Consider the following 15,217-nt stretch of genomic DNA (forward strand, 5'->3'; position numbering starts at 1 on the left):
TGGACGTGATTTTTTTCTTTCTTGTACATACCGCCCACTGTTATACTCTCCATACTGCTCTCCAATACATACCGACCACTGTCATATCCTCCACACTCCTCTCCTGTACATACCGCCCACTGGCATACCCTCCACACTCCTCTTCTGTACATAGAGCCCACTGTCATACCCTCTGAGCTCCTCTCCTGTAAATACTGCCCACTATCATATCCTCCACACTCCTCTCCTGTACATACCACCCATTGTCATACCCTTCACACTCCTCTCCTGTACATACCGCCCTCTGTTATACCCTCTACACTCTTCTACTATACATACTGCCCACTGTCATACCCTCCACACTCCTCTCCTGTACATACCGCCCTCTGTCATACCCTCCACACTCCTATCATGTACATACCGCCCACTGCCATACCCTCCACACTCCTCTCCTGTACATACCACCCACTGTCATACCCTCCACACTACTCTCCTGTACATACCACCCACTGTCATACCCTCCACACTCCTCTCCTGTACATACTGCCTCTGTCATACCCTCCAGAGGAGGAGTGTGGAGGGTATAACAGGGGGTGGTATGTACAGGAGAGGAGTGTGGAGGGTATGACGGCAGCCAACTTTAAACCTTAGTAATTTATGCAGTCTCTGACCATCTCTTGTACCCTGTCCACAGTCTTTGACCATCTCTTGTATCATGTCTGACGTCTCTGACCATCTCTTATATCATGTCTTCAGACTCTGACAATCTTCTATTTATACAAGTACATATCTGCAGTCTCTGACCATCTCCTGTAGCATGTCTGCAGTCTTTAGCCCCATACACACTATCAGTTTTCCTGCTGGTTTTCTCTTCAGGTTTACCAAAACCATGTAGTACAAGGGCCTGCCTGATTGCATTCAAATTGAAACGCTTAAGGTTTGACCTCATATTAGATGGTTTTGGTAAACCTGAAGAGAAAACCATCAGGAAAACTGATAGTGTGTATGGGGCTTCTGACCATTTCTTGTATCATGTCTTCAGTCTCTGACCATCTCCCTTATCATGTCTGCAGTCTCTGACAATCTCTTGTTGATACAAGTACATATCTACCATCTCTGACCATATCCTGTAGTGTGTTTTCAGTATGTCCGGGGGGTCTTTCTAACAGACTCTCTAACAGAAGCCCTTGATGTGTCCATTAGCAAGACCCCCCTTCAGGTCCCAATTTTATACATTTTTGGCAATTTTGTTTGTAGCTGGATAACCATATGTTAAATATATATTTTGACAGAAAGCAAAATGTATAATTTTCACAAGTTTATGAAGTTTTTAAAGCACTTTTTGTTTAGAAATCATTATTTACAATTGATGTAGGAGACTGGTAAAATAACAGGTAACGTGTAACTCCAAGGTGTATGATTTTTAATCAGTGTATACGTTTTTTTTTTTCCCCCTTGAAACATTTTAGAGGTAAACCCTGCTGCTATCCAATAAATAGAACAAGTTACATCTTCATTGGTGGTGATATTACATTCCATTTAATATCAATTCATTTCTTTTTCTGAATCAAATGAAAATAGCCTGGGGCTTGAAATATAATAATTATGCACATATCAGTTGACACACAAAAGACACACGTAAAACCAACATGATTAATTACACAAAACAATTTTACAAGATTAATGCTTTGTATTTTATTATGAAGTGGCACAATAGATAGTAAACCCATGAATATCGAAAAGAAAAATTATAGAAATCTTGAAAGAAAAATTTAGAATCTATTGAAGGAGATGTATGAAATGCAAATGATTTCACTTCTTCGTCCTGGAATAACAAAATAGCTGAAAAATAATACACAAAAATGTGTTACTTTAATACATATTAATATATATATATATATATATATATATATATATTTTTTTTTTTTTAAATGGTTCTCCATAATACTTTTATTTTTACAGCAACAGTACTTTTTTAAAATGTGCTACTGTTACAATAAACAAGTCCTTATCACTGATGCTGTGCCCCATTATTAATTTATTGTCAAGTGATATTCATCTTTAGAGTTTAATGATGCTCAGTTTCATGTTCTGTGAGTCCAGGCTGTCATGGGCAAACCTCTGGAGGTGTTATATCATGCAGTCTGGGCCAAGGAAGGTGCGGTGGCTTGGAGGAGCTGAAGTTGCACTTTAATAAATTACCTTGATCTATGCTCTTGTGTTTGTTAGTTGTTAATGCCCAAGAAGTGTGTTACAGTTTAACACCTTTGCCATTCCTTGTACTCAGCATTGGCTTAGTATTAGTATGATTTATGCTTCTCATGACATTTTGCCATGATTTTCAGTACATGTTTTTCTGTCATTGCAGCTAAATATATCTTTTTAATTTCCTGTGTTAACCACTTCACCCTCAGAAGGTTGTACCCCCTTAATGACAGGCCATATTTCTTCATTAAGTCACTGCATTACTTTAACTGATAATTGCGCGGCCGTGTGATGCTGTACCCAAATAAAATTGATGTCCTTTTTTCCCACAAAGTCATTCAACAAAATGCATAGGACAAGGTTAAGCAGGTAATGTGCTTGTAATGCCCCCCCCCCCCCCCCCCGAGTGTAAGGACGAGTGTGTAATTTACCGACAATAGAACTTGAAACATTAACTGCGATAATTTTGCAGTGGAACCCTGTGTGGATGACTGTCTTTCTCTACATGCTTTTTAGTAAAGTATTTGGAGCACTGATGTAATTTAAGCATAACTATATGTGTTTTTATTCATTTTTGAAATAAAACAATATTACATTTTTAGATTGTATTTTGTATTTATCCTCCACACAGAGGAACTTTATGGTGATGAAGTTAGAATGATGGGAAAATATTATTCATGACATAATTGGGTATTTCTATCTAGATTTTTTTTTCTCTGAGTGATCTGTGGATAATGGTGAAATGTGCATCTGACCTTCATAGTTTGAGGTCCATCTCATCTGGTGAGTGAGCCTATTCTGAAGGTGGTGGTTACAGCTGCTGTTCATATAATAAGGGTTTAAATTAAAGCCAATAAATAAAGGGAACAAATACATTTTAGTAACCCTATAAGGTATGGTACCTGGACTTAGCCTTTAACTCCTTTCTTGCCACCAGTGAGACCACCGAGACCGCCAGTGAGACCACCGAGACCGCCAGTGAGACCACCGAGACCGCCAGTGAGACCACCAAGACTGCCAGTGAGACTGCCAGTGAGACCACCAAGACTGCCAGTGAGACCACCAGTGATATCACCGAGACTGCCAGTGAGACCACCTACAACGTCGACTACACCACCAATAATACCAGTAACGGATCCGAGAAGTCCACCAAGAATGTCTGGGAATATTTTCAAAATGCCTCCCAGAGCATCACCCTGCAAATAAAAAAAATGAAATTGTGTATATATATATATATATATATATATATATATATATATATATATATATATATATATATATATTCAGCTAATAAAAGACATTTATCATACAAATGGTAGAATACAGGTATAACTAAAGGCAATTTTTTTCTTTTTTTTTTTCTTTTTGTGAGGGATTAGAACACCTGTTAGATTTTCAATTCTGGCTGTGTTCCCGGTAGGGAGTTTTACTATCTCTGTTTTGGTTTACCATTATCACAGAAAGTGAAAGTAAAAGAAAATCTCATATTTTGTATTGTCCCCAGAATAGTAATATGGAGGAAATCTTGCCATGGGGACACCAGTTCTGGTGACAACCAGGGATTCCTTCACTTAGAAGGACTTTCCTCTCATATCCTATTTTGGGACAGGAACTGAAGAGAAATTATCCCAAAAGGACAAAGATTGCAAAAAACCTGATAGGAATTTGAACCCTTCCTACTCCATCCAAAATGTTCTGCTTTAATTGGATTACATTTTACAAATCAATACTGACCTTAAGAATCACACATTTGGAAATATTTCATATCTATCTAAAAAAGGTTTCCATACAGAGGTTTCAGTGATCATCAGAACACTCCCTACTTGGGCAACTCACTGTTCAGCTGTTTGGATAGCACCACAGAGCAACTCCAAATCTACACCACTCAGGCCCCGTACACACGTCCGAGGAACTCGACGGGCAAAACTCATCGTTTTGCTCGTCGAGTTCTGTGTGAAGCCGCCAAGGATCTCGGCGAGCCAACTTTCCTCATTGAACAACGAGGAAATAGAGAACATGTTCTCTATTTGGCTCGACGAGGAACTCGTCGGCTTCCTCGACCGAAAGTGTACACATGGCCGGGTTTCTCGGCAGAATTCAGCTCCGATCGAGTTTCTGGCTGAATTCTGCCGAGAAACTCGGTCGTGTGTACGGGGCCTCAGAGATGCAAAGGAGCCTGAACTGAAAAAAAAATTCTGTTTATTTGTTTTCATACGTTTGGATGTTAAACACGGAAATCCCAGCAACTGTGAGCGATTGTAATTTTGGAGGTACTCAATGACCTTCCTGAAGCAGCCAATCAACAATATTTTTAATCAGCAGTTGGGTTGGGAGGGGAGTGCAGAAAATACTTTTTAATCGGGACACACAACGCTAATTTACAGTTTTAGCAGCTCAATAAACCTGTTTGCTTTTCAAATCAAATGTATTATTTATTTATTCATTGCAGGTATTTATATAGTGCCAACAATGTTTTAATCACAGAAATTAGTCAATGCACCAGCATTTCTTTAGATCAAATAAATGTCAATAAAAATGTATGTATCATTTTCATGGCATTTCATAATTCTATAACAGCAAATGACAAAGCTCATTATTTCAACTGGAGAGAGCCTATGTATGGTAACTCCAAATCCTGAGAAATAACTGTATGCACTGACAAAAATTTGATTAAAACTATGGAGAGTGAAATCTAATTCACCCTGCTATGATTTATCCATAGCTCACTTTACAGGAAAAGTTAACTGGGAACAGAGGCGTTGCTAGGGGGGTGCGGGGGGTGCGGTCCGCACCGGGTGACACCCGCTAGAGGGGTGACACCATCCCGTTTTTTTTGTTTTTTTTTTAGCTGACATGCCCAGCCTGCCCTGTGCAATCCCAGCCTGCCCAGTACCACCCCAGCCTGCTCTGTGACACCCAGCCTGCCCTGTACCACCCTAGCCTGCCCTGTATCACCCAGCCTGCCCTGTACCACCCCAGCCTGCCCTGTACCACCCCAAACAGCCCTATACCACCCCAGCCTGCCCTGTACCCCCCCAAACAGCCCTGTACCACCCCAGCCTTCCCTGTGCCACCACAGCCTGCCCTGTACCACCCCAGCCTGCCCTGTACCACCCCAAACTTTCCCATGCCACCCCAACTTGCCCTGTGCCACCCTAACTTGCCCTGTACCACCCCAATCTGCCCTATGCCACCATAACTTGCCCTATACCACCCCAACCTGCCCAATGCCACTCTAACTTGCCCTGTACCACCCCAACCTTTCCCATGCCATCCCAACTTGCCCTATGCCACCCTAACTTGCACTATACCACCCCAACCTGCCCTGTACCACCCTAACTTGCCCTATACCACCCCAACCTCCCCTTTGCAACGCTAACCTGCCCTATACCACCCCAAACTACCCTATATCACCCCAACATGCCCTATACCACCTTAACCTGTCCTATACCACCCCACTACACCAACCTGCCACTATACCACTCTATACTACCCTAACCTGCCACTATACTGCCCTATACTATAATTTACAGGGGCTGGTTTGGGGTGCGCCCCGTGCCCGTGCGCTGCCTGCTTGGTGCTGGGCAGCCCAGACAGAGGGGGGGTGACACCATGTTTTACCGCACCGGGTGACACCAACGCTAGTGACGCCACTGACTGGGAAACTGGATTTAGTAATCAACACTGAATAAAGTATAGAACTCATTGGTAAACTAAGAGTCCTCTCCTAAATCCAGTGATTTTAATGCAGGTGAAAGCTTAAGATATGTTGTACTAGGAAGTACATATAGGGTGCTATGGGCCAGATCCTCAAAAGGGATACGCCGTCGTATCCCTGTTTCTATCTTTGGAACTGATCCACAGAATCAGTTTCCAAAAGATAGGCAGAAGGGACTTACACTGCCGGATCTTAGGATGCAGTACCCCATCTGCCGCTGGGGGCATTTCGAGTCGAAATGCCGCTTCGGGTATGCAAATTAGCACTTACGGAGATCCACGAAGATTTTACGCTTCGTTTTTTCTCCGTAAGTATTATTGCATGTGTAAAATTAGGGCTGCTTTTACAAAGTGTAAACTGTTTACACCTTGTAAAAGTAGACCCTTCTTACCCGCGACGCTGTTATTTTATTTTTTTTTTCCCCGCCGTATCTTTTTTTTTTCCCGACGCAACTTTTTTTACCCGGCGCGATTCACAAAACTCGGCGTAACGTAAAACCGCGCTATGCACGTCGGGAAAATGACGTCGTGAGCATGCGCAGTACTTCCGGCGCGGGAGCGCGCCTAATTTAAATGGGACTCGCCCCATGAAAATAGGAACGCCTTGCGCCGGACGGATTTAAGTTACACAGCCAAAAAATTTCTAGGTAAGTGCTTTGTGGATCGGGCAATTTGGTAGAAATTTTTCGGCAGTGTAACTTAAATCAGAATATTTAAGTTACGGCGGCTCTTTGTGGATATGGCCCTATGTTTTTATATAAATGCCTGTGTTCAAAAACGTCATTATATTTATAAACTAGTCTATCAGGAAAATCTAAAGATTCTTCTGTCCAGTGAAGGGTTAGGCAGGCCATAGACAGTGCAAATTTCTTGGTTGCAGGAAAGACATTTACATGAATCCCCTATCAACACTGACAGTGCTGACAGGGGAATCCCTCTTGCAGAGGAATTGTCTGGTCCAAGCGGGGGGTGAAGAATCTATTGATTATTGCTAGTAGCTATAGCAGCCGTTAACGATAATTGCAAGTGAATGCGGCAGACTGGTTGTACCCAAGTTGGTCGATCGATACATTCAGCCTTCCCACACATGGTTCAAATCTTCCTGCTGATCTCGAACCATCTATGGCCGGCCTCTCTTGTCTGCAATTATGTTTTGAGAAGTTTTATGACTCCTAATACCTTTCAGCAATGTAATGTAATTTTAAAAGCATTTAGTTTATCTTTGCAAAACATGCATCTTACATACTAGGGCCAATTTGTTTATATATCTAAAACGAATTTCTTACCAGACAATCACTTAAAACACCTCCTAAATCTAATCCAGCTTCATCTGTAGAACCTTTCTGTAAATAAAAAAAAAAAACATACAAAAAACAAAATTAAAAACAGTCAGCCGACTCAGACTGTTATGCATAATACATGCCATCTTTATGCAATTGTATCCATTTAATGAATGCTTTCTGCTTAGTATACTATGTTATAGGGTTTTGCGCTCTTGTCTTTCCCTTTGCATAAGCTGTTTGAGCAGTTTATTCAAGAAAACCCATGACCATCAAATGAAGGGAATTTGCATGAAGAAGTGGTAAAAATAAATGTCACTGTGGGCAGTTATATAAAAGAATAAAAAATGTTTCTCATATTATTTATTCAAATATATCACCATCGTCTCCGGGCACTGTTTGAATAAAGAAATAATATTAGTCTATTCAAATATCTATATATTGTGTACACCCCTCACATTTTTGTAAATCATTTATTATATCTTTTCATATGACAACGCTGAAGAAATTACACTTTGCTACAATGTAAAGTAGTGAGTGTACAGCTTGTATAACAGTGTAAATTTACTGACCCCTCAAAAAAAACTCAACACACAGCCATTAACCTGCCTGGCGGTCTTCCCGAGTCTGACTCGGGGTTAGATTTTCCTGCTGCGAGCGGAAACCCCGAGTCAGACTCGGGCTTGCCTCGCTAGATCCACAGGCACAAGTTACTTACCTTGTCCCTGGATCCAGCGATGCCACCGCGCTGTGTGAGCGAGCGGGACCTCGCTCGATTCACACAGTGCCTCCGTGTGACGCCGATCTCCGTTCCCTGCGACGTTACGACGCACGGGGATGGAGAACGGCGCCAAATTCAAAAAAGTAAACAAACACATTACATACAGTATACTGTAATCTTATAGATTACAGTACTGTATGTAAAAAAAACACACCCCCCTTGTCCCTAGTGGTCTGTCCTGTGTCATGCATGTCATTTTATATAATAAAAACGTTTCTTTCTCCCTGCAAACTGTAGATTGTCCATAGCAACCAAAAGTGTCCCTTTATGTCAAAAATAGTTTTAGATCAGCTAAAAAACAGCGATAATAAATTATAATCACTTGCAGAATTGTGCGATAGCGATTTGTGGGGAAATTCGTCATAAAAAAAAAAAAATAATGACAGCAACAATTCTGCAACTGAGCAAATTTCAGTGATTTTGATTTGATTACATTATTGAATAATTTTTATTATAATTATATTATTATTTGTTATAATTATTTATAATTATTTATTATATTATAATTTATCATTTTGTTTTTAAAAAAATGTCATACCTGGGATGCCTATTAGAATCTTGTTTGGTCAGATTTAAGTGAGTTATTTCTAAAAATTACAGACCTACAATATAAAACGCCAAATTTCCTTGCAAATAATGGTACCGCTTTTAGCATGTTTTTTCTGACAGAATCATACCGCCAGGGAGGTTAATGTCTAAACTGCTGACAACAAAGGTGAGTACACCCCTAATTGTAAATGTCCAAATTGGGCCCAATTTGCCATCGTACCCCCCCCCAGTGGTCATTTGTCTCGTTAGTGTTACAAAGTCTCAGGTGTGAAGGGGAGAAGATGTGTTGAATTTGGTGTTATCGCTCTGACTCTCTCATACTGGTCACTGGAAGTTCAACATGGCACCTCATGGCAAAGAACTCTCTGAGGATCTGAAAAAATGTATTGTTGCTCTACATAAAGATGGCCTAGGCTATAAGAATATTTTCAACACCCTGAAACTGAGCTGCGGAACGGTGGCAAAGACCATACCGTGGTTTAACAGGACAGGCTCCACTCAGAAAAGGCCTCGCCATGGTCGACAAAAGAAGTTGAGTGCACGTGCTAAGCGTTCTATCCTGGTCTGCATGGCTGTCATCTCAGAAGGAAGCCCCTTCTAAAGATGATGCACAAGAAAACCCACAAACAGTTTGCTGAAGACAAGCAGACTAAGGAAAGGGATTACTATAACCATGTACTGTGGTCTGATGAGACCAAGATAAACGTATCTGGTTCAGATGATGTCAAGTGTGTGTGGCGACAACCAGGTGAGGAGTACAGAGACAAGTGTGTCTTTCCTACAGTCAAGCATGGTGGTGGACGTGTCATGGTCTGGGGCTGCACAAGTGCTGCCGACACTGGGGAGCTACAATTCATTGAGGGAACCATGAATACCAACATGTACTGAAGCAGAGCATAATCCCCTCCCTTCAGAGACTGAGCCGCAGGGCAGTATTCCAATTTGAAAGCAACCCCAAACACACCTCCAAGACAACCGCTGCCTTGCTAAAGAAGCTGAGGGTAAAGGTAGACTGGTCAAGCATGTCTTAAGACCTAAAACCTTATTGAGCATCTGTGGGGCATCCTCAAATGGAAGGTGGAGGAGCGCAAGGTCCTCATGGAGTAGAGTTAAAAGGACTCCAGTGGCAACCTGTGAAGCTCTGTGAACTCCTTTCCCAAGAGGGTTTAGGCAGTGCTGGAAAATTATGGCGGCAACACAAAATATTAACACTTTGGGCCCAATTTGGACATTTTTTACTTAGGGGTGCACTCATTTTTGTTTTGCCAGTGGTTTACACATTAATGGCTGTGTGTTGAGTTATTTTAAGGGGACAGCAAATTTACACTATTATACAAGCTTGACACTCACTACATTGTAGCAAAGTGTAATTTCTTCAGTGTTGTTACATGAAAGATATAATAAAATATTCACAAAAATGTGAGGGGTGTACTCACTTTTGTGAGATACTGTATATCTATATAGATAGATATATTGATTGTATGTATATTTTTTTCACTTTTTAAACTTAAGCTCTGATCACTATTAAGACTTAGGCCGCGTACACACGACCGAGGAACTCGACGGGCAAAACACATCGTTTTGTCCGTCGAGTTCCTTGTGAAGCCGCCGAGGACCTCGGCGAGCTGAAATTTCCCATTGAACAACGAGGAAATAGAGAACATCTCTATTTCCTCGTCGAGGTCCTCGTCGGCTTCCTCGGCCGAAAGTGTACACACGGCCGGGTTTCTCAGCAGAATTCAGCTCCGACCGAGTTTCTGGCTGAATTCTGCCGAGAAACTCGGTCGTGTGTACGGGGCCTACCCTTTGCTAGATGCAATCAGTCAGCTATATGTCACTATAGAAGTGATTTACTGCTGCAGTGAGAGGTTGTGACATCACTTGTGAAGTCACTACACTTCAGATGTGAACACAATAGTGTACTCCTATAGAATGCTCTCCAGAATTTGAGTGTTTCAGCACCCGGTCTTACCAGGTCCCATCTGTTACTAATTGGGGGCCCACAGGATTTGCTGAGCATGGGTACCACTTTAGAATGGCTCTGTCCCTGTGCTGTTTAAAAAAAAAAGCACCCAAGACTCAAGTGGTTATAGGTATAAGTGAATTGAACTGTGTGAGTTAAAGCCTGAAACAATCCAGCTTCACAATGTCTAACTAGGTTTTCCATGAAGCAATGGTTTGCATCACTAAATTTAAAGGACTATTTACCAGTTTGCTCTGGTCTGGAAGAGGGTGCAGTGGTCCCCTTCAAACAGAAAGCCATTTTGTTTTTGGTTGGTCATATAATGGAGTGAGTGGGCTGCCTTGGCTCCACAGAGCCTGCCAAAAAAAGTGTAGGAAAAAGGGCTCTTGGGAGATGTAGTACATTATTGTCAAAGCTAAAAGGAATGTAGTTCCCTGTCATTTGTCTGGCTTTGACAATAAAGTATTCATCAAGCAATTCAAGATTCCAGTGTGCTGCCATTTCGTTTGGTATTCTTTTTGCTGTGGGTGGAGTTGAGCCGAGGTGTGCACCTAGCACCTGTTGCCCCCGTGTTTAGCCTGGAGTGGTGTGTTCTCTCTCTAGTTCTGTGGGTATGCCTATATCCAGATGAACTGACCTTTTAGCAGCTTCCCCTGCAAGAATTTTACACTTTTATAAGCTTAGTGATGATGTCATGGGGCAAATAAAGCTGTTTCTGGCCTGAGGTAAAAGAAAAACAATAATACTGGGGAATGTACTTTAGGGGAGGGGGAGGTTTAGGGATGCATTTGGGTAATGCCTAGACTTTAAAGTGAAAGTAAACACATCCTTAAAACGGTTTCATTTCCAGCACAAACCGGAAATGTAACATTCCCATTGGTTGTGCTCTCAACCAAACTGTCAAACCATCCAATGGCTGATGTTATAACTGATCACATGTGCAACATCATGGCCGTTGTACATTAAACATAGGCCAAGATGGCAGCTTCCTTGGCTGAAAACGATAGGAGGGTTTACTTACACTTTAAAAACCATATACTCATTAATTCCAACTAGGAAAATGATTGTGGGGTCTGCTGCTACTCTATTCTATAATGAACTGGTAAATGGGCCATTGGACCAGATTTTACCAGGCCACTATTAGGCTGGGCCAAGCAAATATTTACCCAATAGGGCACTGATTAGAGATGTGCAAATATTTGAAACTGATGAAATACAATCTGGCAGAGTAAATAATGGATTATGATGTGAAGAACAAAATGAAAGTTAGTTTCCAATTTTCACTCATCTCTAATAATATCTAATGACATCCACTTAATATGCAGCATTCCCTTTACTTCCATCATAACAACTTCAACATTTCAGACTTTAAAAACAAGAACCATTTGACTTACTACTACAATAGTCATCATTTCCATGAAACTGTTTATTGAACCAGTCTTTTCCACGTGATTTGCATATGATTCATAGTCATTTTTCTGAAATAAAGAAAATAACTGTATTAGAAATCATCATTTGAACCTACTACCTGTAAATGTATAACCAAGTGTTTTTTTTTTTTTTTTTATCAGCTCAGGGTTTATTTTTATATATTTTTTATTTATAGCATTTAGCTAGAATGGCGAGAATTTTGACTTGTATTGCACATTAAAGCGTGAGTTCACCCATTAAACAGTTTTTTCAAACAATCCCCTTAGCTTCATGCTCGTTTTGTCTAGGGGAATCGGCTAGTTGTTTTAAAATATGAGCTGTACTTACTGTTTTCGAGATGCATCTTCTCCGTCGCTTCCGGGTATGGGTCTTCGGGAGCGGGCGTTCCTTCTTGATTGACAGTCTTCCGAGAGGCTTCCGACGGTCGCATCCATCGCGTCACTAGTAGCCAAAAGAAGCCGAACGTCAGTGCGGCTCTATATTGCGCCTGCGCACCGACGTTCGGCTTCTTTCGGAAAATAGTGACGCGATGGATGCAACCGTCGGAAGCCTCTCGGAAGACTGTCAATCAAAATAGGAACGCCCATTCCCGCAGCCCATACCCGGAAGCATCTCGTAAACGGTAAGTACAGCTCATATTTTAAAACAACTAGCCGATTCCCCTAGAGAAAACGAGCATGAAGCTAAGGGGAAAAAGTGTCATGTGCGGGTGAACCCCCGCTTTAAAGGACTTTAAAATGTTATTCATTGTATCTTTTGATGTACTTTACAGATTGCTAAACATTTCAGCAGTCTAATTTTTCATTTGCAGTAAACAATATTACACGTTGAGCTTGTGGCACTCTGTTGGACAATGGGGTTGATTTGCTAAAGTAAAATACTGTGCAGTTATTTCCTCTAGATCTGAGAGGAAGCTCTAAAATGCTCTGAAGCAACTGGCAAGTATATTTTCCTTTAGTAAATCAACCCCACATTGTCCCTTTTCAGTTTATTTTGACAGACAAATATGAAAGTATATGTAAACCTTCTCCTTGTAAAAGAAAAAAAATCGCTGTAGGGGTCGATCTGAAATGAGGGGAAGCTCTGTTTTTTATTCTCCTTGCATGTCCCCCTCGGATCTACAGCGACTGCACTTCCAAGTGCACTTTCAGTGCAATTTCAAGTGCACTTTGCACTTGTAGTTTGCACTTGTAGTGCAGAGTGAATTTTCCTTTCGCAAATAACTCCCAATGAGTTTAAAATAGAAATGAAAGGCAAAACAACTGTGTATGCATATTAGAAAACATTATAAATACTTTTTATATCTGATTGGAGGGGGTTAAATTTTTTAATGTTTTATTTAACCACTAAACATAATACAGAGACCCTCAAAATAATGGCTCACACAGATATTAATTGCCTGCAAGCAATTATGTGATCATATAAAAGAGTACAACGTCTTAATTTTAAAAAGGGTGAATGTTTCTGTGTATGTTTTACAACACATTGGGGTTGATTAAGTAAAGGCAAATAGACTACAGTTGCGCTCTGCAAGTGTAGTTGCTCCAGAGCTTAGTAAATGAGGCAAAGCGTCACTTTACAAACAATTCCCAATCATGTGTCAGAAAAAAAAAAGAGAAAACCCTCTCTTATTCTATCTAAAATTAAAAAGAAAAAAAATTGCCTATAGTTTGACTTTTAGGCCTCGTACACACGACCGAACATGTCTGCTGAAACTGGTCCGCAGACCAGTTTCAGCGGACATGTTCGGTCGTCTGTACGTCCGACCGGACAATTTTCCGGCGGAGCGGACAGGTTTCCAGCAGACAAATGTTTCTTAGCATGGTAAGAAACATGTCCGCTGGAAGCCTGTCCGTCGGACATGTTCGGTCGTCTGTACGACTTACCGGACATGTCCGCTCGGTCGAAAGCCCTTGCATGCGTCAAAGTGATTCGACGCATGCGTGGAAGCATTGACCTTCCAGGGTCGCGCACGTTGCCGCATCATTGTCGCGGCGACGGCGCGGCCACGTCACAGCGTATCCTGTACACAGGGATTTTGGTTTGATGGTGTGTACAACCATCAGACCAAAATCCGGCAGCGGACATGTCCGATGAAAACGGTACGGCGGACCGTTTTGATCGAACAGTAAGTCCGTGGGTACGAGGCCTAAGACAAATATACTGCAATTTGCTCTAGGGCATAGTACATAAAGCTTCACTTTACAGAGAATGCCCAATCACATGCTAGGAAAAAAAATAAAAATTTTGTTGCACATGATTGAATGGTGGCAGTCAGCAGAGCTCCCCCTCATTTACTAAGCTCTGGAGCAACTTAGCTTGCAAAGTGCTTACTCTATGTGCCTTTAGTAAATCAACCCCATTAAATGTAGTAAAATATACCTATTCTCTCCTGTCTTTCACTAGACTTTTTTTTTTTGACTATCCAAGCATATAAATCATTTGCTGCAAAAATCTCCTAATCAAAAATCTCCTGTACACACATACCACAATGGTCTAATCCCTTGTTAGACCATATGTCATATGTAGTGCCGGGGATAGTTTACTTTTTCACAATTATTTTTAGGGATATCTTCCCACTGACATCATTGATCTTTATAAGTATCTATAAGGGGGTAATTCTTCCCACTGACCACAAGTGTAGGGAGCATTCTTCCCACTAACCATCACACTAATGTATAATGAGTTATAGATTTAGTAATTTCTAGCAGGGGTTTCCTAAGACTGGAAGAAAAAAATATTTCAAGGGTTATGTGTTGAAAAGTTTGAGAAAAGCTGCTTGAAAGACTAACCTTTTTTAATTCTAGTGTTTTTTTTTCTTTTGCTATTTGCCATTGGAAGATGTCCCCTTTTCTGAGAATCCAAAATTTGGGGTTTTCTTTTCATTTCATGTACAATGATAATGGCAAACAGGACAAATAGAGAGAGTAAATCTCCTCAATGGGCACAGACAGCAGCAAAAAAATAGGTTTTCTAATACCTCTCCACACTATCCAAACAAAAAAAAAAACTTTTCCTATAGACCCGTTAGCACCTGAGCGATTTTCTGCTTGATGTTTGTAGCTCTAAAACGCTCAACAAGCCAAATCCCATTCAATTCAAAGGCCCTTGTTCACATCAGAACGTTCTGTCGCCAGAAGCAAAATGCCTAAAGCTAAAAAATGTACATGAGCTTGGCAGATTACATGCATTTGTGGCCCCATAGGCTTCAATTGAAACGTCTGACTTGAGCGGTTTATGGGCGTTTTTGCAAGCATTTTACGAGCATTTTCTGCTCAAATAACAGCTCTCCACCCCTAATTTCTTTGCCCT

At 41.1% G+C, this 15,217-nt stretch overlaps 1 protein-coding gene across 2 annotated transcripts in view; it reads right to left on the reverse strand.

Annotated features, from left to right (window-relative positions):
- Positions 1 to 1,495: 1,495 nt before the first annotated feature.
- The window catches only part of LOC120932238, a 29,097-nt gene continuing 15,375 nt past the window's right edge, over positions 1,496 to 15,217 (reverse strand). Inside the window, exons 7-11 of one of the 2 annotated variants that reach the window (XM_040344487.1) lie at positions 11,869 to 11,952; positions 7,188 to 7,244; positions 3,248 to 3,380; positions 3,087 to 3,202; positions 1,496 to 1,821 (exon numbers count right to left, since the gene is read on the reverse strand). In XM_040344487.1, coding sequence (XP_040200421.1) covers positions 3,093 to 3,202; positions 3,248 to 3,380; positions 7,188 to 7,244; positions 11,869 to 11,952 — 384 coding nt within the window. In that variant the 3' untranslated portion in view covers positions 1,496 to 1,821; positions 3,087 to 3,092. Of the gene's footprint in view, positions 1,822 to 3,086; positions 3,381 to 7,187; positions 7,245 to 11,868; positions 11,953 to 15,217 lie in introns of both variants that reach the window. The other variant, XM_040344486.1, reaches the window with a different exon arrangement.

Source organism: Rana temporaria, chromosome 3 (assembly GCF_905171775.1).
Source record: "Rana temporaria chromosome 3, aRanTem1.1, whole genome shotgun sequence".
Taxonomy (NCBI): Eukaryota; Metazoa; Chordata; class Amphibia; order Anura; family Ranidae; genus Rana; species Rana temporaria.